The following is a 23,571-nucleotide window of genomic DNA, read 5'->3' as shown; positions in this document are numbered from 1 at the left end:
AGATTCGTTTCATAAAAGTCGTTGGAGGACTTCTCTTTTTTGTAACGTGACTTCCGCGTGTGAGAGGAGGAAAAAACAAATGTTCGGTGGAAGGAGGTCGTTTATATTGGGAGTTGAACCAATTTAGGCAGCAGCCTTCTTGTCGTCCTCACCCTCGAGGGCAGGCATGTCATCGTCATCGTCCTCATCGTCCTCATCATCCTCATCCTCGTCGTCGCCGGGAGCAGCACCGCCGCCGAGCTTGGAGAAATCAATGCCACCAAAGTCACCGCCGCCTGTAGGTTCTTGGTTAGTGTGTGCTCAAAAGAGATTGCTGCAGGGGATTCCGAATCCTGCTATTGTATGATGGTCTTGTTTTTCACGTACCCATGCCAGGCATGCCACCTAGTCAATCATGTTAGCCATAATCATTGAATATGAAAAGCAGAGCTGCAAGAAAGGCACGTACCCATGCCGCCAAACTGGCTGAAGTCCTCCTCGGGAGCCTCGTTCTGCTCGTCCTCATCAACCCACTTGTCGAAGTCGGTCTTGAGGAACTGGAGCTTCTTGGCCTCCTTGAGCAGGCGGGGCCAGTACTCCTCCTTGAGTTCCTTCTTGCGGAGCTTCAGCTCGACATTGCGCGAGGAGTGGTTGATCTTGGAGTTCTCCGGGTCAATCTCGGCGTAGAACTCAAGCTCGAGGTCGTAGTCGCGCTTCAAAGTGTCCGAGTGACCCTTGAACTTGAGGGTGGTGGCCTTCAGGTCCAGCGAGAACTTGGACTTGGGCACATCGGGGGCCGTGATGGTCAGGTAGATGAAGTTCTTCTCGGGGTCGGTGCTGGAGGAGCGCTGGGCCCAGAGAACTGGATTGGTAAAAGCAGAACCTGGTTAGCCAACTGTTGTCTTGACCTAGCTAGGCAGCCGAGGCGGCGCGGGATTGGGAGGCGGGCAGCTTTGAGCCGGTGCGAATGCGATGATCGTCTGCTTGAATCGGGCAGGCCGTAGCCGCATCGTTGGAAATCGCAAGCGCCGCGGCAAGCTACAGCTTCGCAAAGCCGCTTTCGCAAGAGACAGGGAGAGAACATACCTTCGGGGTTCGACATGGTGATTGTGTGTGGTGTATGAAGTCACGGAAAGAGAACTACTAAAAGAAGTGGCACTAGTACAAGAGTGCAACTGTAAGTGTCAGGATCGGTCGCCGACGGAGTTGACAGAAAAAGTTCAGTAAGTCGCTGATGTAGTGTGAAGGGAGAGAGAACAAGTGAGCCAAAAGAGGCGTTCAAGGGAAAATTGGTTTGGTGGTTGAGGGCTTGGGTAATGTACCGAGTTGTGCAAGTGAGGTCTGGAATAAATGCCGGGCCTTTACAGCTAAGTGCGGTGCAGTGTGTGTGTTTGTGGTTTGGTGTAGTGGAGGAAAATGGTACGTACGAGGCTACTCTCTCTCTCTTATTATTACTTACGCGGAGGGCGGGACAAGGAAGGAAGGGAAACAAAAAAAAAATTAAGTAGATTGGAGACAGAAACTCCAAAAGCTTCTATGTATTCCGTAATACGTTTTGTATGCAGGGTACACCTAGGCCTCTGTAGCAAATAGTTCTAGGCCTTTTTTAAATTCTGGTTCCTTCGTTCCTTCATCACTGGAGGGTCATGATACTACTACTACAAACATAACATGGATAGCAGGCAGGCAGGCAAGCAAGCAAGCAAGCAAGCGGGCGGGAGTGGGAGGTGGTGCTGGTGCTGGTGGGCTGGTGGGAGGGGAGGGGTCTTGTTCGGATGGAATTCCTCAGAAAGCCTAAGAACCGACACAGCCAGAACGCAACCAGCAGACCGACCGACTGACCAACAGGGCTGAGGGGGGAGCTGCAGAGTCCGCCTTCGGTTTAGACCGTTTGCATATCTCATCTTTTTGAGACCTCTCTGTCTGCATCTGGGTACGGTGCTGTATTGCATGTGCTTGGCAACACTGGATGATGATTTGCCTTTTATGATCAATCACGACGCAGAGCAACCCAAGATCCAAGGTATCAGAGCAGCGCCCTGTCATTGGTCGTCGGTTTGTCGCTATACCATCAGTAAAAATGTTGGCCAGGAATCAAACAGTGTTTCTATGTAGTACCTAGTCGAGGGCGCTAGCGGGAGACAAGACAAAATGTAACGTCCGGACTATTTTATCTGTGCATGTCCATATTAATAGACGAGATGTCATGAGAAACAATGAATGCGATTTGCGATTGCGGTCCATGGTTTTTCAAACATGTTTTCTATCTTGCTTTTCTACTCTGAGCCAGCACACTCTGACGCACAATCATCAAGGCCCATTCATGGATCAGTCTTATTCGTAACTGCGGGAGGCAGATCTCTCTCCACTCTTCTCAGGCTTGTCAGGTTAGCTCGGCAGGTTACGTTACGGCTCGGGAGCAATTCGTCGTATTGAAATGCTTTCTGCTCTCCAGCAATCCCTCTTCATCGTACTCATTGAATCGTGCAAGAAAATGGCGGGGTAGCGACTTGAGCAATTGATTGTCAGCCGTGCCTGGCCCTGAACGTGCTCCACTCATCGATGGCAGCCGTCCATTGGCTGGCTGCTGGTGGTGGCTGGCAGCCAGGCAAGTCAGGCAGGCAGTCGAGTCCCTGGGCTGTGGGGATGTGTCTCGTCCCGCAGGCAGCGCCCTTTGCTTTTAGGTACCTAAGGTCATGTACCGGCAGGTAAACGCAGCGCTTGAATCGATGTCCAGAGGCAGGCGCTAAGCGCCCAGACGTCAGACGTCAGATGCCCGCCGCATCGTATCGGATGGCAATCGCACCTCAATTGTTGCTCCTCGACTTGCTTGATACATTAGCCATATGGACGGATAACAGCACCCATCGCTGCAAGGGAGTCCTGTTGAGGAGTCTCGAGATACCAACATTCCAATACTGCATGTCACGGGCCCCGTTGTAAATAAATCAAGATGAAGAAAGCGATATCGAACATGATTTGGGGGCCAGATCCCGCCGAACAAGTAAGTGATTGATGCATCGCGACAGCCCCTCAACAGCCACGAAAAAATCAACCGATATTGATCACAGCCTGCCCTTCTAGAGAAAGAAAATCAAAGCGAATTTGCGGAGAAACGAAACTCAGCTCTCAATCGAAACGCGGAAATTGAAAGCTGCCGAAATCAAGGCCAAGAATCTCATCATCGCCGCCGACAAGCGCGCCCAGCGCAATCCATCACAGGCCGAATCAGCGTCCCGCGAAGCCCGCATGTTCGCCGGTGAGCTTGCCAGAGTACGGAAGCAAAGCCAACGCCTCGCTGCGACAAAAGCGCAGCTGGATAGCGTGGGCATGCAAGTCGAGCTCGCCTTCAATATGCAAAAGGTCCAGGGCACCCTCAACTCCAGCGTCGGCATTATGCAGGACGTCAATACACTCATCAGACTACCCGAACTTCATGCTGTCGCCCAGGCGCTGGGGAAGGAACTCATGACGGCTGGGCTCATCGAGGAGATGACTGATGAGGTCCTCCCCCACGACGACATTGAAATCTTTGACGAAGAAGCGGACGGCGTGCTCAACGAAATATTGAAAAGCCGCACAGAGAAGACCGGAACGCTTCCAAACGAGTCGATCCCGTCTGTTCCTGTCGGCCAGGAGCCTGTCGAGGTCGAGTTGGACGACTCTGCCTCGGAGCGCGAAAATGCCATGTATAGGGAACGTCTCGAGGCTCTGAGGAGCTAAGTAGACAACTTGACTAGCTATGTGTTTCTAGATTCGCAACCTGGTCCGGAGCGGTTGTTTCAGGCGTTTGGAGTCTTCATTGTGGAATCATCATCTGTCTTTGGGCAGGGCATAAACTTTTTGCTACCGGTTTTGGAAAGACGACTTACAATACTCAGCATGCACGCAGCCAGTTTTTTACATATGTCCATGAATATCGTATATTTAGCGGGATTTTCCCCCCTGCTACACTATGTTCGATCACGAACAGTACTGCGACGTTGGTCAAGAAAGATAGTCTTCCTGTGAGAATTCGAGATACGACGCCACGAGGGGCGCAACAAATATCGTCGAGCGATGCCTACCAGTCTTGCAATTATCAAATTCACCCTCTACTCCGCATCCATGACAAGACAGGACTGTCAACTTGTACTGTTTTTATACACAAAATAGCATCACGAAGTGCCGTGGTAGTGGGGTCAATGTGCGGCCAAGGTCGTATGTACCTACCCAAATTTGGTGAACGGACCATTTGGCCGTATTGGCAGGGATGGAGCAAATTTCCGCAATTGCTCGACTTTCCATTTTGTACGGACCATTTCTCATCCTACGAGTCGGGCTGATCATCTGAGTTGCTGTCTTTGAAATTGACTTGTCAAAGCACTCAATTCTCCAGACGAACGCCATCGTTCCTTGTTACACTCGATCCAATTCAACCTCGCGCTCGAGTCGAAGATGGGTCTATCTAAATCGCTGAAGACGAGTGTGTGCCTCTCATTCGGCGCTGTAGGTCATGCGGTCGCAGCATCAAATGCTTCTTATGCTCTTGGAAGCCCGCAAGTAGTGTTACCACAAAGCACTGTTGAAGGATTTCTAGACTCGCATAACAACTTTGTATACCTTGGGATTCCTTACGCGCAGACAACTGGAGGTCAGAATCGGTACGCATCTCGTATATGCTCCCATATGACTCAATTAACCCCCAGCGATCAGGTGGAAGAAGCCTCAAGATCTTATCTTCTCCAAGAACAATGGATCATTAGTCGTCAATGCCACCTCCTACGGTCCCACCTGTCCTCAGGCCATCTCTAACGACTACTATAGTCGGCAAGATGAGGATTGTCTGAATGTAAACGTTTGGGCCCCTTCGAATGCATCGAATTTGCCGGTAAGTGGACAGTTCTCCTCAAAACGATATCGAACGTGAGATTAGCGAATTGATTCATCAAAGGTTTTTGTATACATGTATGGAGGTGCCATGGTGACTGGGTCCAGCAGCAATCCTCAACTGCAAGGCAACAATTTTGCACGCAAGGGCGTTGTGTACGTGAGCTTTAACACACGTGAGAGCATTTGGGCGTCACCAAACTCAGCAGAGCTCAGTGGCAAGAATGAGACACAGAACTTTAGCATATTGGATGTCGAAAAAGCTCTCGACTGGATCCACGACAATATTGCTGGTAAGCTTTGAACACTGGTTCCAAAGTCAAGAGCGATCGCTAACATTTGGCAGCTTTCGGCGGCGACCCTAACCATATTGTTTTTGGTGGTCACTCGTCAGGTGGCGTCCAGGTTGATCACTACCTCGTAAGTGAATGCTGATTTCAAGTACCACTTTTGGGGATATTTCATGTGAGATGGTTAGCTTTGTGGTGCCTTCACTAAGGACATCAGTAGCAAGTGCTGAATTAAGAGCTTCGCAACCCATCTGAAAGATTTTGAAGGAAATGTATTGACTCAAAATCTTGTAGTGGAACCATCCAGACACTTGGCTCAAGGGCGCAGTGCAGATGAGTGCAAATGCCATCTCCGGCCCGGCCTACGCCCCCGTCAATGTAGGACTTGATGTTGTCGCTGCAGAAGTAGGCTGCAGCACTGGTTCAGGTCAACTCGATTGTCTTCGCGATGTTGATATATACGACTTCCAGACCACGTACTTCAACTCAACCTCGAACACGTGGTTCACGCCTGTCATTGATGAGATCACTCGCTTTTCCGATTATACTGCTCGCTTCAACGCTGGCAGATACGCATCACACGTTCCATTGCTGACTGGTAATTCCAATGGCGAGGGAACCATCTTTTCCTTGGTGTACTCGGCCGAAAATGGCGATTTTGATACTTGGATCAATACTTTTGACGCGGACAGCGCTCATATCCCAGATGAGATCCTGATTGAAGGCTACAATACGACAAACTTCACCAGTGAGTCCCTGAAGAGTGGCAGTCAGTACGGCGATGCTCGCTTCAACTGCCCTGTGGACTATTTCGTCGACATGCGCAGCCAGAAGCAGGCTACGTGGGAGTACCGTTTCTTCGGGCAATACGACAATGTTGTTGGCGTCTCGGGCACCGCGCCAACTCATGGAACAGAGGTTCCCTTTTTCTTGGGTGGCAATGAGTGTTTTGAGAAGTTGTCCAATGTCACGGAAGCACAGCAAGCTCTGGCTGATTCTATCAATGACTGGTTTGTTGAGTGGATAAAAAACCCCTCGGCCGGTCCAGGCTGGGACCAAGTGAAGCGAGTCAATGGAACTTTGGCCAAGCTCGGTGTTCCTGGAGACGAGGTGTCCTTGGTCCAAGGTACAACATCGGAGCACAACAGCCGATGCCAGTTGGTCTACAAGCCGTACTTTCCTGACTATCCTGTAGTACAGAGCCCTGTATAGATTAGCTAACTGGCCAAAATCGATGTGATGAATAACTGGAATGAAACTTTGAGTAGACAGTGGAGAGTCCCAGCATGGGCGTACCATCTTCTGAATTTTCCCCCGGAGCTATACCCATTCATCGTCAGACTCCGACTCCCAGCCTAATTCAGCACTGCCTGCAGCATGACCGAGATCCGTGTTTCTTTTCGTCACGATAAACTTTGGCTTGCCTACCAAACGATGGCGCTTCCACGATAACGTCCGATGACGATGCGCCCTGGCGCGCAACCAGCATATTGTAAAGTGGTGGTTAATAACATCCACGTAGTCCCAACCCCCATACCCGGCGCGTGCAAGCTCATTAGCCCATCGATCTTCTCTGTACTGTGTAAAGTAATCCTTGTTACTCTCCGTTTTGTATTTGCTTAAATATTGACGTGGCCAGATTCGCCATCCAACACTGCACGATAGATCTACGGTCCAACGCGGGTAAGAGCATGCTTCCTCAGCCCGGAGGGCGAGCAAAACATGATCGGCCATTGTCCACCACGCTTTCCAGAATGCATGAGGTGGCATCTGAATAGGACGACTAAGTTAGCAACTTGATATCCTTTGGCAGATGAACACAGAAGTCGAACACATGGCTCTAAAAGCATCTGTAAACACAATACCCAGGACATACAGAATTCGATTGAGTAATTATTTTTGCATGTCCGTATGAAGTAGGTGAGAGTGAGAGGGGTCCTCATTGTGATCAAAATTGCAACAGGCCTTGAAAAATCCACACTTTACTTACATAACGAAGTACTCTCTGCAACTGCTTATACCAATACATGGTCAGATGGAGTTGTTCGGCCAAAGGCCTATCTTCGGCGCGAATCTCGGCAATCTCTCCCTTGTTTTGACGCATCTCTTCCGCCAAATCTGTCGTTTCATCCTCAGCGTCCCAGGAGATGCGCCCATAAGTTGCGCAACAGGTGTGTCTGCCCCCCAAACGGTCAAACACTTCGAGCCGGCAGATTTCTCGGTAAGAGCGTTGTCTCTCAATGGTGGGCAGCTTCCAAGCCGTCAGCCAATCTCGCAGGCCGATCCACTTGAGACGATCGCGACGATGGCAGTTAGAGTGGTTCAAGGAATATCCAAGTGGTTGGCAGCGCCACAGCAGGAAGGGTGCGATGCAGCCCTTGGTTGAACAAAAGCATTTGCACCCGTCTGATACCACGGGGGCATCGCAAGACTCGAGGATGGCTGAGCGCAAGGTTCTTGTGGCTCTCGACCTTGCTGACCTTGCGATGGGATATGCTGCGGCCAAGTAGAATTGCAGATGAGGCCAGAATAATCGCTGTGTCTCACTCGCTGGAAAGTCTGCGTTGGCACCCTTTTCGATAAACCACAGGATTAGTCCAAGCCAATTCTGGAAATTTTGCTGGTACAAGTCCGCCACGAAATCTTGTGAGAGAAACTATGTTAGCCCCCTTGATTGCGTGTCTTCTCTTTGAATAAGCGAACAAAATATCACTTTGGTTCATAACTTACGACGGCATATCTCGATAAGAGGTGTCCGGCCATACTCGTAGCCTGCGTCCACATCTGCCCACCCAATGTCATACAGAATCTGGTGGATACGAACACACTCATCGCCAATCGTGAAAGCAAGAATATAGTGTGGTAAAGCCATCAATGCGTCTCCGAGTTTCGGCGGAATCTGCATATGCCGAGAGAGTACTTCCAAAAGTTGCGGTCTGCCAAACCAGGAAGAATCGCCATAGAAAACCATTTCGTCGATTCGATTTTCTAGCAGATATGACGATGCCAGTGTCCGCAGCTCGGATCCCCGGCGCCAGACTTCCTCGGCGTACAACCGAAACACTTCGTCATCAATCTTTGCAAGTGCGGATATGAGCCATTCGTGGCCAGCGGAAGAGTTCAAAGGGCGGTTAGAGAATAATATTGGAGCGTCTGTAGACAGGAGAATCTTGGCGGACTCAACATCGCCGAGTCTAGCTGCCATGTGCAAGCCACGGGTAACATCAAACCCCTGTTCAGCGAGGAACTGGAGGCCTTCTGGCCATCCGAGAGCGAGTTCGGGCCCCCAGAACTCCGAGGACCATTGTACTACTCCCTTGAACTGTTGCGCAAGCTTCATCGTGTCTGGAAGTGATCTGCGGATGATGGCCATGGAGAATTCTGGGTAACCCGCAGCTACAATAATGTCAGTCAATTCGAGTACACAGGTCAAGAGTATGGCTGATATGGTGTCAAACCTTCTGCTACTTCCGGGTTGGCAAGTAAAAGTTTCAAAAACCTTGGATCAGTATCATTGTCAGAGTGAGAATGAGTCGTCTCTAGTAGATTGTCGAAGCTGACGAATTCTCGACAAATGACTGGACTGAGATCATATAGTCTGAACTGATAGAACAAGAATGCTGTTGACACCATTAGTGTACCGGGTGGCGCTTTCAACCAGGTACTCATATCAGTCGTTGCGCCAATGTCAACATCCGACACGCGGGCCAACTGCAAGAGCTCGATAATTTCTTTGGTAAAATGGCTTCGTTCCGGCCCTAGCAGCACCAACAGCCAGAAGATCTCCTTATTTGGCGTTAGCAGCCCCTGAAGAATTGCTAGATACTAGGTAGTTAGAGAAACTTACGAAGAGCAATGTCCGTCCTTTTTCATCGGTATCCGACCCGGATGCTAAGCCGAGCGCAATGGATCGGCGGACGCCTTGGACCAGGTATGACATGCACTCGGTGATGTTGGCCATTCTGTTTCGCGAGAGGGGCGACCATTGCATCGTGTCGGACATGAGAGATTCCTTGCGTATTGCCGAGGCTCTTTGTCGCAGAATCCGCTCGATGCCGTCGAACCAGGGGAACAAATGGCTTTCGGACCGCTTGACCACGACGCGGAATTTCAACGACGGCGAGAGGGAAAAAGCCCGACGGCTGGTGATAAAATCAAGTGTAAGTTCCAGCGCACCGTTCAGAAATGGACTTAGGTTCGCCTTGACTTGGTAATTCCAGGTGCGGACGGGTCCGTGTAACGGACATTGACGCGTCTGTCCATTTTCGTTTGAAACTTTCACCAATTTGAATCTGGACAGTCGTCTTCTTTTGCAGGTGCATTTCAAAAGATCATATGAGCTGCTGAACGAATTGGGATCTGAGGGCAGAGGGCCAGTCGGTGATGATGTAGTATGGCTGCGGCGCTCGCTACTTGTCTTGTTATGAGGACGAGAGAGTGCACTGGCTAGCTCGTTGCGCAGTTCTTGGTGCTGGCTCAATAATTGCATCATGAGTTCGTTGCCTGCTTGCATTTTGGAGGATAGGCCGACCGAGGGATCTGAGATACTATCTTGAATCAAACTCAATAGTTGTGTAGAGTTTGTGCTCTCTTGTCTCAGGATGCCAAGATCATCTTGCATATCAGTGACCTGATTAGCCGTAGAAGCAAAGCTTTGGCTTGTATCCGTAAGACTTCGAGATAACGATGCTATCGAGTTGTCCAATTCACTTTCCCTACGAATTTGTGATGTTTGTATGTTTTGTAGGAAAGCGTTTGTCATGTCGACGCGGGTAGCAATGAGAGATGTTGTCCTCATGATCTGGGAGTTCTGGTCTCTGTTTTCACCGTGTTAACACAGATTCGAAATCAGTATTTACCAGATCTACTGACATCAATGATGATTGTGCTATTGAGCCAGAGTATTTCATTTCCCGATCCAGTTCTCGACTCAAGGTGCTGTTCAGTCTTTCAATAACTTCGAGGTTCACCTTGATTTCTCTCAGAGTTTTCGCGGTCATGAGTTTCGCCCACGAGCGCTGGAATCTTTTATGAAGACCATGTTGATCCTTGAGTGAGTCGAGCTCGGTTGCTAAAGGCCGAATGATTTTCTCCAGACGTTTGATTGCTTCTGCTGCATCCGTCGCAAATGGTGCGAGGTGTACCCTTTGTTCATCAGAAAGTTGATAAGTAAGGGGTGACTTTGGATCAGTGAGCCTATTGAGACTCGAGATTTCCCTTTCGACCTGGTGAGTCAGATCAGATTAGTTTGTTGTAATTTGCGCCATCAAAGCCTCCCAACTATAAATACCAAAGAGGTTTGTTATTGTGTGAGTCTGTTGGAAGAGAGAACAGGACTACAAAGAAGACTAGGGACTAGAGTCCTTTGGCAAAGGAGAAGAACATGCAAACAAGAAGACTAAACCACGTATCTGTGAGTGCTTACATGATTGAGTAGGTCTTCTATCCCAGCCGGCGCATCTTTCACTTGCTGCCATATCTTCCGAACCTTCAATGCCCCCTGGACAGCGTAGCCCACGAACTGAGCACTGGCCGCCGCGGCCCCGAGTGCAGATAGAGGATCCATAATGAAGAAATGTGAATAGCATTTCGAAAAATCAGATTAACCAAAAATGCAGTCTATGAGAAACATCATGAGGTGCCAAAGAATCGGGTTTGCTTCGATTGAACAAAGTCAAGAGATCAGGATATCATGGTCACGTCTAGAAACAATATTATTTACAGTTGGAAGTAGGCAGACGAGGATCTTCGAGGGACCCTAGGCAGACTTGCATCTGAGGGGGCGATTGTGCTCCCTCCCGATCCATCGCAGCGTCAAGGGGGTCGGCCCGGCGGCTCAGCGCGTAGGGCAGGTAGCGAGCGGTTGGACGAGAGTCGAGGCTGTACTGTAGTACAACTATTCGAATCTGGTCATCTGCATGCTGTTCAAGGCACACACACAGTACACAGCCACTTACATTATGCCAACCACATAAGTGTGATTTGGATCCCACCCAGAAGCCGATAGCATCGGTATAAATGTGGCCAGCGCGTGAGAACGTTCGGGCCGCTGTGCTATAGTATAAGCACAGGTATATAATTACGCTATGCCAAAGGGATTCTTAGTTCTCTCAAGTTTGGACTACAGACAATACTAGACAGGACAAGCTTGGGTTCCGAACTATGTAGTTTCGAAATAACTTGAGTATCTTTCAGGACTCGTAATATAGTTACAAACATTGATAACGCCAAAAAGATTGCAAAGCTCTGCCATGCTACAAATTTCGAGATTGTGAACCGCCAACTGCTTGCTTGGTAGTATACATTATGCAGTGCAGATTAGCGGATCGAGCTCGCACTAAGGCAGGACCTTCGCACTAATGCGCGGCCAAACCCAATCACCTCCAAATGTTACGCGCCCGTACCCAGCGCTCAGAGCATTGACGACATTGCAAGCAAAAGACGCGGTACCACTCTAGCATAGAGAAGACAAAGAGCGCCAACAACACAACAAACACATACATTCCAAGAGAGAGAAGAGGAAGAAAAAATGGATCAACCACAGGCCAACCCCCTCCTCTCGCCTCCCGAGCTCTCACCCATGGAGCAGGAGGTGCTGGAGGAGTACGAGCGACTAGCAGAGAACATGAAAAAGGTCAGTTCTCCCATCCTGCTGGAGATCCCAGGTCCATTGTTGCTAGGATGTATATACTGAACAAGAGGCAACCAAAACAGCTCGCTTCTATCCTCGACACCATGGCCAACCAGCCCACGACCGAGATCCTCGACGGCCTGCGCGAGCTCGAGCGCAAGACGAGTCTCGTCTTTACCCTGCTCAAGGCCTCGGTCTATAGCATTGTGCTGCAGCAGGAGATTGCCTGGGGCGATCAGGGACACTGAAGGACTGACATTGTCACCATGAATACACATACCCACACGCATAATACATCAACAACTGTGAAAGAAACACTGCGTCTCCGCTCTTCGCGGCGCATCATCTCTACATACCGTCAGGCATTATATGGTTTTCAGAGGGACGAGTTAAACTCATGGCGGATGCTGGTGTGGGAAACTATGCTGCAGAATACAAGGCGACCCAACGCATATGCCGATACCTGGAGAGAGGGAAAGAGACGTATAATTCTCTGAAAGCAGAACTAGGAGTGCTATAGATGAGGTCTGGCAGATTCATCCACCAGCCAGCATACGGCTGCAGTTGTGGTGGCCGAAATGACCAAGCCCCTGTTTATATTGGCTGGGGGCCATGGCTGGACGGAGTATGAATATTGCATCACTACGGCACAACATCTGTTTCGCAAACACCAAACCAAACGGCCAGCCGAGATCAAGTAGGGTGCAGTGGATAATGGATTGGGCCGTGGCCACGATGCTTGAGGACTTTCCAATTGGGCCATTAATGCAGCCTCAAATCTGAAATTACTTATACATACACCGCATTGCTGTGGTGTCTCCTACACATGCTTGGATGAGTTCTTATATCTACAGCTTTTGATACAAGTGGTGATTTAATTTATAACACATTGCCGCCGTAGTATACTTTTCGTACGTCGACAAGTTTCTTGCCCCTTCCAATTGCGATCTCGTTGGGGTCTTTCTGGTTCATCAGGGCTTGGAACGTGGCCTTGACCGAGTTCATGGGATTTCTCGATCGCGGCATGGTACCGGCAATGTCGTGGATGCCACAGGCGCGGAACATCTCAAAGAGACGGGCAGGCACTCGGAGACCGAATCCTGCAAAGAGCATTAGCATAAAAACCCAAGTGGCGTTGCGAATGAACGGTGAGACATACCTGGTGGGCGGGCCTGTAGCTTCACAATAGTTGCGCCAACCTTGGCCTCAACTTCACCGTGGATTGTTCTGTCCTCGTACCGACGAATAGGCTGCATGTTCCTAATAGCAAGCAGCTTGGCCTTTTGAACAGCGACACCATTCTCTACCGACTTGGCGACACCGAGTCCCAGACGTCCATTCTTGTTGCCTGCAATTGCCAGAACCCAGATGCTTCGAACCTTTCCAAGACGAGTTTGGTTGTGGACAAATCGCGTCACAAGAATCTTGGTGGTGAGGTCGATCATCTGCCTAACCGTCATACCGGTCTGTTTCTTGAGATCCTGCCAGGTACCGTCGTCATCCAGACCTTGGTCCTCTGGGTCGATGGGGTTGCTATAAACACCACTTATTCCGGGGATGTTCTTGCCTATGCCTGGTGCTATTGCCGAGTTCGAGGGCTTGTTTCCATCATTGAGCATAGACCGTTCGGCCATGTGTTCATGGGCCCTGACAACTTCAGGGACGGCCTCGAGCTCCCGCTGCTTTTTGATGGCCTCCTTGACCTTGCTCAGGTGATATTGCTTCGATGCTGGCGACTTTGCTGCCCACTCCTCCTCGGTAAATTTGAGCCGGGCCAACAACGGCTTGAGATGTTCATCCTGGCTTTGAAAGAGTTCAAGCATATGTTCCTCGTCGGTCAACCATCTCGGGTTCTGCGCTGGCTGTACGGCTTTCTTGGGTTGCCTGTCGATGGTGGGCACGAGGCGGCTGAAATCGTCGAGATATGGCAGCCTGTAGGGATCCCTCCTGATACGACCTTGAATCGAAAGATCTGTCGGGTCTATCGATGCCTCACCGGCCTCGAGGGCCTCCATCTGCTCCGGCGAGTAATGCTTCTTCAGAATCTCGAGCTCCTCGGGGGTGTAGGGTGTGAATTGCTCCTTGGCAAACTTCTCGTGCGCAGCCTCGTTTGCGGCATGGCGAGTCTTGAAGTCGCTGGGCGCAGCGGAATCCTCAATCAGACCCATATCAACGGCATTTATGCTGGCGAAACGCGGTTTCCTCCTCTTTTCCAGACGCGCCGAGCTATGGAAGGAGGCGGCATAGCATTGGGGTGCCGATGCTGCTGCAGACGGCTTGACTGCGGCGGCAAAGCGCCGCGACAGCAGGCATCGTGCTGAAGTAGCGACACTCATCGCATCGCTGGAGCCCAAGGGTTGCTCTGGTCAATTGGCTCCAAAAGACTGCTGCTTGCTGTTGGCTCGAGTCCAGGTGGATAGCTCGTCTAATAATTGACTGGCTTGCATGGGATAGCTTCAATAATTTTTCCAGCATCAATGGCACTGCGCGGAATTACTATTCAGCCGCCAGCAGCTGGTGGGCACCTCCCGCCGTGGGACTTGATATTGGAGTTGGCGCGTTCCCCAATCTGACCCAGCCAGTCAACCGCTCCAGTGGACTGTGGGACGACTTTTGAGATCCGCCGCCGCCAAACTCAGTGGAAGCTCCAGGGGCCTGGCGGTTTGAGCAGGGATCCTTTCTCATATCTTCCAACTCCGGGATTCAACATCGTAGGAGCACTTTGAGTTGGGTCTCGTCGCTGTGTAGTTCTTGACGAATGTTGCAGCAATACTCAAAACTATGAATTCTGTCTTGAATCTCTTTTTTTGTTTTCAAGATAACCACTTGACGATCATGCATCGCGCTGCTGCTGAATGATCTTTTATTTTTGGCGCCTGCCCATCAACCATCGTCCAATCATGTCGCATGGTTGCAATCAGTCGACTTTGCTGCATCTCTGAAACGCCAGAGTTTCGCATGGATCTTGCCGCGACGACCTCAGGAACGTCCCAAGCGGGAATGGTCGCCGTTTTGAGCCTCCTCGACATCCACGTCTGTGTGGTTTCGGGTTCCAAGGGGTGTGACTTTTCTACCCAAGCCAAACCATTGTCATCGACGTCTTGGAGTTTCTCCTCTCTCCTCTCTCTCTCGCTTGTGTCTTCTTGTGTCGTACTTTTAGAATATATCCTTTCTCTTCGTGACTGGTGCACCCGATACTGACCTTGTCCCGTCGCGCTCATTTCTATACAACGCCTTTAATCCAACTGTCATATTGCTGCATTTCACTTGATACCCGCCGAATCGCATAGGAACGTCAGGAACGTCGCAAGCGCTCTTCTCCACGTCTGGCACTGCTCTAAAACCAACAAATCTAATAACACGACGACCAACCCACCACCGACATCATGGCTGCTTTGGTTAGAGATGCAAATGGAAACGATATCAATGGCGGTGGACAGTTTGGCTGGTTTCTCAAAATTGGTGCCACCCCAGAGGCCGTTGCTGTCTTGAACGACCAGCCGTACCTCTTTGCCGAACTACTCGTGGTGCTTGTTGTCCTCGGATTGCAAATCACCCTCCATTGGTACATCCACTACGCAACAATGAAGCCGGAACAGAAAAAGAAGAAGAAGAAGGACGACAAGAAGGGCCCGGCGAAACCAGCAGCAGCAAGATAATGGTGTATATCAATCGTGAATCGCACCATGTTGGCGTGCTGCATCGGCCACAGATTGCATCGAGAGGAATGCCATTGTTGAGGCGACTTGTGGAATTGGCTGGATTATGTTGGTATGCAAGGATACGAGTCGTGACCCTGTTGGCAGCCATTCGACCAAATACAACATTTTCAAACGATGGACGACATCAGTATATTTCATTTGGCAGGGTTGGGGTTCTTTTTGCAGGTCGAAACAACATAACGTCGTCGCTACTAGATCTGTATGATTATATTTCAAGACTTGACAACTCACTCCCGGTTATTCTTGGTTTCTAGTCAATAGAAGTCGATTTGCTTTTGCCATAAAGCTCTAACACCTCGATTGATTGGCTAAGTGAGAGGAGCTGCTGGATATGCTGCAGTCTCATAAGTCGCCTCGAACTCCTGGCTCAATTCGTAGTGTTCGCATTCCGTATCATCCCATTGTTCATCTCCGTCTTCTTCGGTGTATTCAATATGTGACCGAGGGGCTAAATTGTGCGTTTCGTGAGATTTCCGCTGTTCATATGGAGTGAATGCGACTCTAGATGTGTCGTCAAAGTTTAGTTCGGTGTCTACTTGATACGCAGGTCGATGTATGATGCCATCGTCTATCATCGTATCACCATTCTGGGCATGATGTTGCAGTGGCTCGAATATTCCATAGATGACTGGACCGTTTTCGGGTTCCAATTGATTTTCGTGATTGAAATAGGTGGCCGAATTCGCTGGCAAGACTCGATCACCGTAACGGCTATTACTTGCCCAACTGAACGTGTCAGGCGAAGCGTAGCAATCTGACTGGTTCCACTCTTGATGTTCAACTACATCCATTGAATCTTCTGTTTCGTTTTCATCGCTTTGGTTGATGGCATACTCAAAATATAGAGACTCAGGGTGTTGTAGTTCGAGTTGCCTAGATGATCGATTCACCCTTGATAGAGCGTGCCGCATGCCTGTATTGCCGTCCAACGATGTACGTAACAAGGTCCATAGCCTTTGTCGTATAGAATATCTAGTGTCATTGTGATGGCTATCGAGCGGTCTTTCGTGATCACTCGACCGCTCTGCAGAAATTTTGACAATCTTGTCGCGTAAGGATGGTCTCCATGTACTGGCGTCTGTGATAATATCGGCTATGGCCGGGAAGTGGTTGGCGTACTTCGCGACCGTCTAGCGAGTCTCAGCAAAAATCAACCCGACATTGAAATTAATGGACTGACCTGTATGTAACTTGCATTGCAAACGCAAGGTGCTAGTTCCAGCAAGGTTGGAGAGATTGGATCGCCGACGCGAATGCCCGAAAATCTCCTCTTGACGCCAATGAGCTTATGTAGTGAGGCCAATGCTAGTTGGACAACAGTGTGGCGATATTCTGCACTTGAATTTTCGTCTTTCGTTATGTCTTCGTTGATTGCAAAAGGCTCGCTCGGATCATTGCCCGCTGACCGATCTTCTGTATGCAAGTCACTCCAACTATCGTCCTGTTGATACAACCAGTTCTTATCGGGATCCAGATATTCTTCAGGATCTTGGTTCGTGCTGTTGTCAAATACAATTACCTCCTGACTTTGTGCAAAGGTCCAGTCATAGTCCAAGGAGCAGGTCAAGCCATGTACTGTGCTTGTTTGGACAGATGGTGGCGATAGTAATGCAAAGGATTTATCCGGCTGCTCAATCTCAAAGAACAGGTTTGGGTCGTCTTCACTATCGGTCTCATAGTGTACTGCTGTGCAACTTATTGACAGTCCAAGCTGATCCCACAACTACCTGATCTTAATGTCGGTACACCCAACAAGCAGTGGTTCTAACTTACCGTCGCCAGACAGATCATGTTGGCACAGTACTCAAGGAAATTACTTTCCGGCAAAACCGTATGCATTGCTCGATCACCAACTTGCACTTTGAGCTGGAGATAGAAGATACTCGGCGGTAAGAACCATAGTCTTTCGGCTTGGACACACTCGTAGAGGCCATGACAATCCAATTCCAAGTTGGCATGATTGGAGATGAATAGATGAGACGACACAGACAAGCGGAGACCTAGATTTGGCGCAAGTAGCTGAAACCCGTCTAGCTCGACATATTCTGACATGGTCTCTGTTTTTGGAGAAGGCGATTCCTGAGTATTGATGGTGTCTCCGAGTGTCGAGATTGAGCGCAGCTCTGTGAGAGGACTGGTGACTGTCGTTGTTTCCACTTGTCGTCAGCGGAGATGTAAATTTCTAGTCATACCTACACTGTAGAACATCATGTGAAGAAACGACAAAAGAAAAATAAGAGTTTGATCCGATTTTGTGCGTAGGTGGATGGATAGGATGAATCCTGAGCCAATTGATTGCCAATGAACAGGAGGTCACACTCAAACCTAGGCCACCTTAAGGCGCCGAGTCGTGCCTTCCATGAACCTGGCTTTCCACCTGCCGGCTTTGAAAGAACCAACTTTAGAACTCTAATCGAGGCGACAAAAAGAGAATCAACGCAGAGATAGTAGGTACATTAGCAGGCACTGCTTGACGGCACGGCGCCTGCACACCAAACTCGGAGTGGCAGTGTCGAGAGTATCAAGTGACACAAAGCAGCAAAATTGTCATGACGAATTGTATTTTACACGGAAGCGCTTCTCTCTAGATAGAAACACTCATATACAGGGCATATTAAACCTCGAGATATGGTCCTTTATGGTGTAGGATCCAAGGGCTTCTCCGCTTCAAGCGATGTACTGGGAGACGGGACGGGATGCAATTCGCTTGCATCAATCTTCCTCCTCGGTCTCTTCAGTTCCTCCAATGTCACGCCATCCACCAGCTTTGTGATACCCACGACGGGCGGCTCTCCCTTCTTCACAAACTCCCACTGGCCTAGAAAGATATCAGCGATCAAGACGGGTTGCAGACACCAAAACACCGCTGCTTACCAGGTAGCTTGTTTCCAGCCAGACGGAATGCGTCACGAACAACCTGTTCGTGCACAAGACCCTTCAGTTCCAGAACGATCTGGTTGATGGCAACTCTGGTAGCCCAGTGGTCAAAGGAACCCTTTCCTTTACCCATACGCATCTGTAGTATTTCATTTAGCGACGCGCCGCAGACATCTGCCCAGAACACTCGAGACACACCTCGTTACCGCTGACAAACACGCCCACGTCACAATTGACTCTCTTGTATAGTCTGTACTTGACTCCACGAAGACGGGCCTTGATTGTGTCCTCTGCAATCTTCAATTGCTGTGCACTGATTCGTCGGTGGTGGTCGGTCATGCGCAGGCCGTAGTCGCCCCATACCACGGTTGTTCCCTTTGTCGAGCCGCCGGTCGGTACTCTGGGTCGTCCCTTCATCATCTTCTTCTTGCGCTCCAGTCTGGGCTCCAGCCAGTTGGCCTTTGCGGTTGTCGCAGAGAAAGGCCGGACATTGCTAAAGATTGGCGATGCGCTCTGTCTAGACGCGGCTGCTAGGCATGGGCCAAGCGAGGGCCTCGTCGCGGAGATCGTGAGACCTCTGAAAGCCCCGGCAAGGCTCATTGAGGTCGTGGAGGCCATTGTGGTTGAATTGCGTCGAGCCTAGCAGAGGTGTCCCTTTCTAGACTGTCTCTTCCTCCAGAGCTCGAAATTTCGACAATTGAAGCTGTCGCCAGGATTTAGCGTCTGTACCCAGATACCCCGGTCAATTGATTGAAAGCCATGTACCTATGTATCTTTCAACTGGGGTGGGTCCCGACGAGGCAGGTACTTGGGTACAACTGCCTGCTGCTTTGACTGCCTAAATTCTGGAGCTACGACGCGTGCACTGGCCATAGTCAGGGAAACCACTTAAAGCTCAAGCGCGTCATCGCGTCTTTCTTTGAGTATTGGATCTTGCTGAGTCCGACCTCATTCTTTCAAGACTGTGGCTCGTTCTGTGGCAATCCTTTGGGTGGGCGAACCAAGACTGTTTCGCCTTTTCAATCGTTAATTGATTGAGCTATCACGTCTACCATTTAGCTCTTTCACCCAACAGAATGCCAGATATCCGCTCTTTCTTTGGCCCCAAGGGAGGCGGCCCCCCAGCTGCTCCCAAGCCAGCTCCAAAGAAGACAGAAGATGATTCCACACGACGTCGCGGCAAGGGACGCAAGGTCATTGAAGATGATAGTGACGACGAAGTTGTAGAAACAAAGTAGGGTCTTCTACTTTGAGTAACCCAATACGTAGCTTACTAACAATCGTCTTAGGCCCAAGAAGCCTGCAACCCGTTCCAGTCCTAGGAAGAAGGCAGCGTGAGTTGTATTGTGCCTTTTCAGAACCACAAATGTCTGACTCTTATCTAGTGAAAAGGCGGACGACGGAACAGCAATCACTACCAGCGAGTACTTTTCGAAATCCAAGGCCAAGCCTGCACCTACTTCCGAGTCCAAATCAAAGTCTGCTACCAAGCTGGAGGTTCGTTCGAGCCCGAGAACTTCGAAAAAGTCCGAAGCACCTGTCAAGGCAGAGCCGGTTGCTGCAAAAAATGGAGGAGCAGCAGCAAATAAGCGCTCATCCGCCGCACACAAGAAGTATGACCTCGATAATGACGACGATGCATTCATGGATGACGATGAAGAAGACGACGACATATTTGCAGCAGATGCCAAGGGCAGGAACAAGAGAAAGAACGATGACTATGTTGAAGAAGAGAGCGAGGATGAGATTCTACCAAAGCCAAAGCGCATTGCTTCGAGAGGCAAGAAGCCTATCGTGGTTGACGAGGATGATGACGAAGACGAACCTGTCGTTTCCAAACCCACAAAAGCCAAGATGGCATCTGCTAGCAAGAAAAGAAAGACCCCAGAGGCTGAATCTGAGGACGACGAGGACGATGAACCAGTTTCCAAGAAGAAGCCGGCAGCCAAGAAACCCAGAGCACCTGCAAAGTCGAAAAAGGCTGATGAATCGGAAGATGCAGCCATTCAAGCTATTCTTGACGACATTCCTACCGTCAGACCTCCGACACCTCCAGCCAAGGACCCGAATGCACCAAAGTTCGACTGGAGAAAAGCTCAGCCTGGTGGTGGCAATTCTGGGCCACCTCCTAATCCTGTTGCTGAAATGCCAGAAGGCGAGGAAGATTGTCTTACGGGCCTCACTTTTGTTTTTACTGGGCAACTCCAAACCATTGCTCGTGAAGAAGCCCAAGCCTTGGTGAAGCGCTATGGTGGAAAGATCACGGGAGCTCCGAGCAGCAAGACCAGTTACGTTGTTTTGGGCGACGATGCGGGTCCAAGCAAGCTGGCCAAGATCCAATCTCATAATATCAAGACCATTGATGAGAATGGTCTCTTTGAGCTGATCCGCCGTCTTCCAGCTGGAGGCGGAACTGGCAAGGGTGCTGAAAAACTACGCGAAAAGCGCAAGGCCGAAGAAGAGAAGATCAGACAGCAAGCAGTTGAAATGGAAAAGGAGGAGAAAGCTCGAAAAGCTGAGGCTGAGAAGGCACGTAAACTTGCCGCTGCTCGAGGCGCAACTGGCCCGGCCCCTGCTGCCACACAACCTGCAGCCCAGCTATGGACAGTCAAGTACGCACCTACGCAAGCGAATCACATCTGTGGCAACAAGGCTGCAGTAGAAAAGATTCAGAATTGGCTAAGGAATTGGACCAAATCCCGCAGATACGACTTCCAGAAGCGAGGTGCGGACGGAATGGGCGGCTACCGTGCTGTTATCTTGTCTGGCCCACCTGGTATCGGCAAAACAACTGCCGCCCATCTTGCTGCGAAGCTCGAGGGTTACGATGTTCTGGAGCAGAATGCCAGTGACACTCGTAGCAAGAAGATGGTCGAAAATGGTCTCGGCGAGGTGATGAACAACACATCTCTAGCCGGATACTTTGCTGGGGATGGCAAAAAGGTGGATCTTGGCAAGAAGAAAATTGTCTTGATCATGGATGAGGTCGATGGTATGTCCGGAGGTGACCGCGGCGGTGTTGGTGCTCTGGCCAAATTCGCCAAGAAGACCGAGGTTCCCCTGATCCTCATCTGCAACGAGCGCAAGCTGCCAAAGATGAAGCCTTTCGATTTTGTTGCCTTCGATGTCAAGTTCCAGAGACCGACAATTGACCAGATCCGCTCGCGCATGATGACTGTCTGTCACAGAGAAGGCCTGAAGCTATCGCCTCAAGTCTTGGAAGCACTAATTGAGGGCAGCAACAGGGACATCAGACAAACAATCAACATGCTCTCAACAATCAAGCTAGATCAAACCTCGATGGACTATGACCAGAGCAAGAACATGTCCAAGGCCTGGGAGAAGTCGATTGTTTTGAAGCCGTGGGACATTTGCCAAAAGATGCTTGGTGGCGGACTGTTCTCCCCAGCCAGCAAAGCCACCCTCAACGACAAGATCGAACTCTACTTCAATGACCACGAATTCAGCTACCTCATGATACAAGAGAATTATCTTCGGTCGAAACCCGCAGTATTGAACGGCCAAGGGTACAACAAACGAGAGCAAAATCTCAAGGCATTGGAGCTTGCATCACAGGCTGCTGATAGCATCAGTGACGGTGATCTGGTGGACCGCATGATTCATGGCCCACAGCAGCACTGGAGCTTGATGCCCACGCATGCTGTCTTCAGCACAGTCCGGCCATCAAGTTTCGTGGCAGGACAGTTGATGGGTTCTAATTTCACGTCATGGCTTGGCAATAACAGCAAGTATGGAAAGCTTGGGAGATATGTCCGCGAAATCCACTCACACATGCGGTTACGGTCTTCGGGTGATGCCAATGAGGTTCGCCAACAATATCTACCCTTGCTTTGGTCGCAAACAGTCAAGCGGTTGGCTGCTGAAGGCAAAGATTCAGTGGATGAAGTTATCGATCTCATGGACAGCTACTTCTTGACTCGCGAAGACTTTGACTCCATCAAGGAGTTGGGAGTCGGGTACATGGACGAAGAGCTTGTTTCAATCGAAACACAGACAAAGTCGACCTTCACTAGGCTGTAAGTTGTTTTTTCTGACTCTGCTACCAAGACATTTAGACTGACTCCGTCCAGGTACAATCAAAAAGCCCACCCAATTCCCTTCATGAAGGCTAGCAATGTTGGCGCTGCCCCCAAGAAAGCAGCCAAAGAAGTACCAGATTTGGAGGAAGCAATTGAAGAGGAGGATGAAGGTGATGCCCTTGAAGTTGCCGATGCCGTCGAGGATGATGAAGATGATATCAAGGGTGACAAATATATCAAGCAACCCAAGGCGAAGGCGAAGAAACCTGCCAAGAAAGCCAAGGCTACAGATGGTGATGAAGACGCAGATGAAGAGAAGCCAAAAGCCAAGGGTCGCGCAAAAGCGCCCGCAAAGGGCAAGGCCAAGAAATAATGTTATTTACAGAGTACACATAGTGGAGTCTCCAGATAATACTTAATCGGCCTTGATCTTCCGAGCTTTCTAGATTACAATATAATTAAGAAGAATCAATTCTATGAGATTTACACGCTCGCTTTGATATGTTCTTATGAGAAGTTGCCATGCTTTTATATACACCCAACAATATGCTGGCAATAGTGGCTTCTTATTCCCCAAATTGCCCTCTCATCTGTTAATCCAAAGCATTATGATGAAATCGTCCTAGGTGACTTGATCCATTGTCAATTCCTTCTATATGGTTTCTTTTGAACCCAATGATTCAGCATTATGCTCTCCGTTTAGGTAAGTCTGTTCAGACGTTTAGACATATGACCGTTGTAAGTCCTCAAGAAGCAATGTTCGATGGGCCTCACTATTGCTGGTGGATGTCTTTGATCAATAGATCTCAGTCATCCTTCTCTTGTATACGGTTAACAAGACCAGTCAAGAGTCATACGCCACTTGTTGATTTATGCACTGCCCCAAAAGGTAACTAGGAGGATGTGCCGTGAGCATGTTCTCGTCGTCGATCCCAACCATGTGAGAACCCACCCGTCATATAGTCGACGATATCCTGTCCGTCTCGGGCCTCGTCACCGCCGTCCAACACCTCAGACGACGATCTCAGAGCGATTCATCGTCATCCTGGTGCCTTCTAGCCCCGTAAGCCTAAGCCCACACGACAGCAAGCTGCGGAATCTTGCGGAACCTGATCCATCGAATTTTCAATCCAAGAGGGGCCCAACAGGTGTTTTCCTATTCC

General features: G+C 49.8%; 10 protein-coding genes across 10 annotated transcripts; 5 read left to right on the top strand and 5 right to left on the bottom strand.

Moving 5' to 3' along the window:
* Nucleotides 1–123: 123 nt before the first annotated feature.
* PFICI_08946 (uncharacterized protein) lies at nt 124–1,081 on the bottom strand (the record flags this gene model as incomplete). The annotated part of the gene is made up of 4 exons (XM_007837527.1): nt 124–275; nt 367–384; nt 449–841; nt 1,066–1,081. The coding sequence occupies 4 exons, from the start codon at nt 1,079–1,081 to the stop codon at nt 124–126; spliced, it is 579 nt and encodes a 192-aa protein (XP_007835718.1).
* Nucleotides 1,082–2,932: 1,851 nt separating this feature from the next.
* On the top strand, nt 2,933–3,702 carry PFICI_08945 (uncharacterized protein; the record flags this gene model as incomplete). Its single annotated transcript, XM_007837526.1, has 2 exons — nt 2,933–2,983; nt 3,064–3,702. 2 exons carry the CDS (start codon nt 2,933–2,935, stop codon nt 3,700–3,702), a joined length of 690 nt encoding a protein of 229 aa, XP_007835717.1.
* Nucleotides 3,703–4,416: 714 nt separating this feature from the next.
* On the top strand, nt 4,417–6,350 carry PFICI_08944 (uncharacterized protein; the record flags this gene model as incomplete). The annotated part of the gene is made up of 5 exons (XM_007837525.1): nt 4,417–4,622; nt 4,675–4,849; nt 4,913–5,141; nt 5,195–5,268; nt 5,433–6,350. The coding sequence occupies 5 exons, from the start codon at nt 4,417–4,419 to the stop codon at nt 6,348–6,350; spliced, it is 1,602 nt and encodes a 533-aa protein (XP_007835716.1).
* Nucleotides 6,351–6,921: 571 nt separating this feature from the next.
* PFICI_08943 (uncharacterized protein) lies at nt 6,922–10,704 on the bottom strand (the record flags this gene model as incomplete). The annotated part of the gene is made up of 7 exons (XM_007837524.1): nt 6,922–6,978; nt 7,129–7,781; nt 7,869–8,534; nt 8,597–8,924; nt 8,986–9,955; nt 10,011–10,363; nt 10,564–10,704. The coding sequence occupies 7 exons, from the start codon at nt 10,702–10,704 to the stop codon at nt 6,922–6,924; spliced, it is 3,168 nt and encodes a 1,055-aa protein (XP_007835715.1).
* Nucleotides 10,705–11,667: 963 nt separating this feature from the next.
* PFICI_08942 (uncharacterized protein) lies at nt 11,668–12,017 on the top strand (the record flags this gene model as incomplete). The annotated part of the gene is made up of 2 exons (XM_007837523.1): nt 11,668–11,772; nt 11,853–12,017. The coding sequence occupies 2 exons, from the start codon at nt 11,668–11,670 to the stop codon at nt 12,015–12,017; spliced, it is 270 nt and encodes an 89-aa protein (XP_007835714.1).
* A 631-nt stretch (nt 12,018–12,648) lies between these two features.
* On the bottom strand, nt 12,649–14,105 carry PFICI_08941 (uncharacterized protein; the record flags this gene model as incomplete). Its single annotated transcript, XM_007837522.1, has 2 exons — nt 12,649–12,869; nt 12,929–14,105. The coding sequence occupies 2 exons, from the start codon at nt 14,103–14,105 to the stop codon at nt 12,649–12,651; spliced, it is 1,398 nt and encodes a 465-aa protein (XP_007835713.1).
* Nucleotides 14,106–15,155: 1,050 nt separating this feature from the next.
* On the top strand, nt 15,156–15,428 carry PFICI_08940 (uncharacterized protein; the record flags this gene model as incomplete). Its single annotated transcript, XM_007837521.1, has 1 exon — nt 15,156–15,428. The coding sequence occupies one exon, from the start codon at nt 15,156–15,158 to the stop codon at nt 15,426–15,428; it is 273 nt and encodes a 90-aa protein (XP_007835712.1).
* Nucleotides 15,429–15,799: 371 nt separating this feature from the next.
* PFICI_08939 (uncharacterized protein) lies at nt 15,800–17,543 on the bottom strand (the record flags this gene model as incomplete). The annotated part of the gene is made up of 3 exons (XM_007837520.1): nt 15,800–16,621; nt 16,672–17,214; nt 17,265–17,543. The coding sequence occupies 3 exons, from the start codon at nt 17,541–17,543 to the stop codon at nt 15,800–15,802; spliced, it is 1,644 nt and encodes a 547-aa protein (XP_007835711.1).
* Nucleotides 17,544–18,127: 584 nt separating this feature from the next.
* On the bottom strand, nt 18,128–18,986 carry PFICI_08938 (uncharacterized protein; the record flags this gene model as incomplete). Its single annotated transcript, XM_007837519.1, has 3 exons — nt 18,128–18,309; nt 18,366–18,507; nt 18,567–18,986. 3 exons carry the CDS (start codon nt 18,984–18,986, stop codon nt 18,128–18,130), a joined length of 744 nt encoding a protein of 247 aa, XP_007835710.1.
* Nucleotides 18,987–19,444: 458 nt separating this feature from the next.
* PFICI_08937 (uncharacterized protein) lies at nt 19,445–22,781 on the top strand (the record flags this gene model as incomplete). Its single annotated transcript, XM_007837518.1, has 4 exons — nt 19,445–19,602; nt 19,658–19,702; nt 19,754–22,405; nt 22,460–22,781. The coding sequence occupies 4 exons, from the start codon at nt 19,445–19,447 to the stop codon at nt 22,779–22,781; spliced, it is 3,177 nt and encodes a 1,058-aa protein (XP_007835709.1).
* Between the last annotated feature and the right edge of the window lie 790 nt (nt 22,782–23,571).

This window comes from Pestalotiopsis fici (assembly GCF_000516985.1).
Source record: "Pestalotiopsis fici W106-1 unplaced genomic scaffold PFICI_Scf_6, whole genome shotgun sequence".
NCBI classification, from domain to species: domain Eukaryota; kingdom Fungi; phylum Ascomycota; class Sordariomycetes; order Amphisphaeriales; family Sporocadaceae; genus Pestalotiopsis; species Pestalotiopsis fici.
Note: the sequence above shows the minus strand (reverse complement) of the source record. Positions and strands in the feature narration are given on the sequence as shown.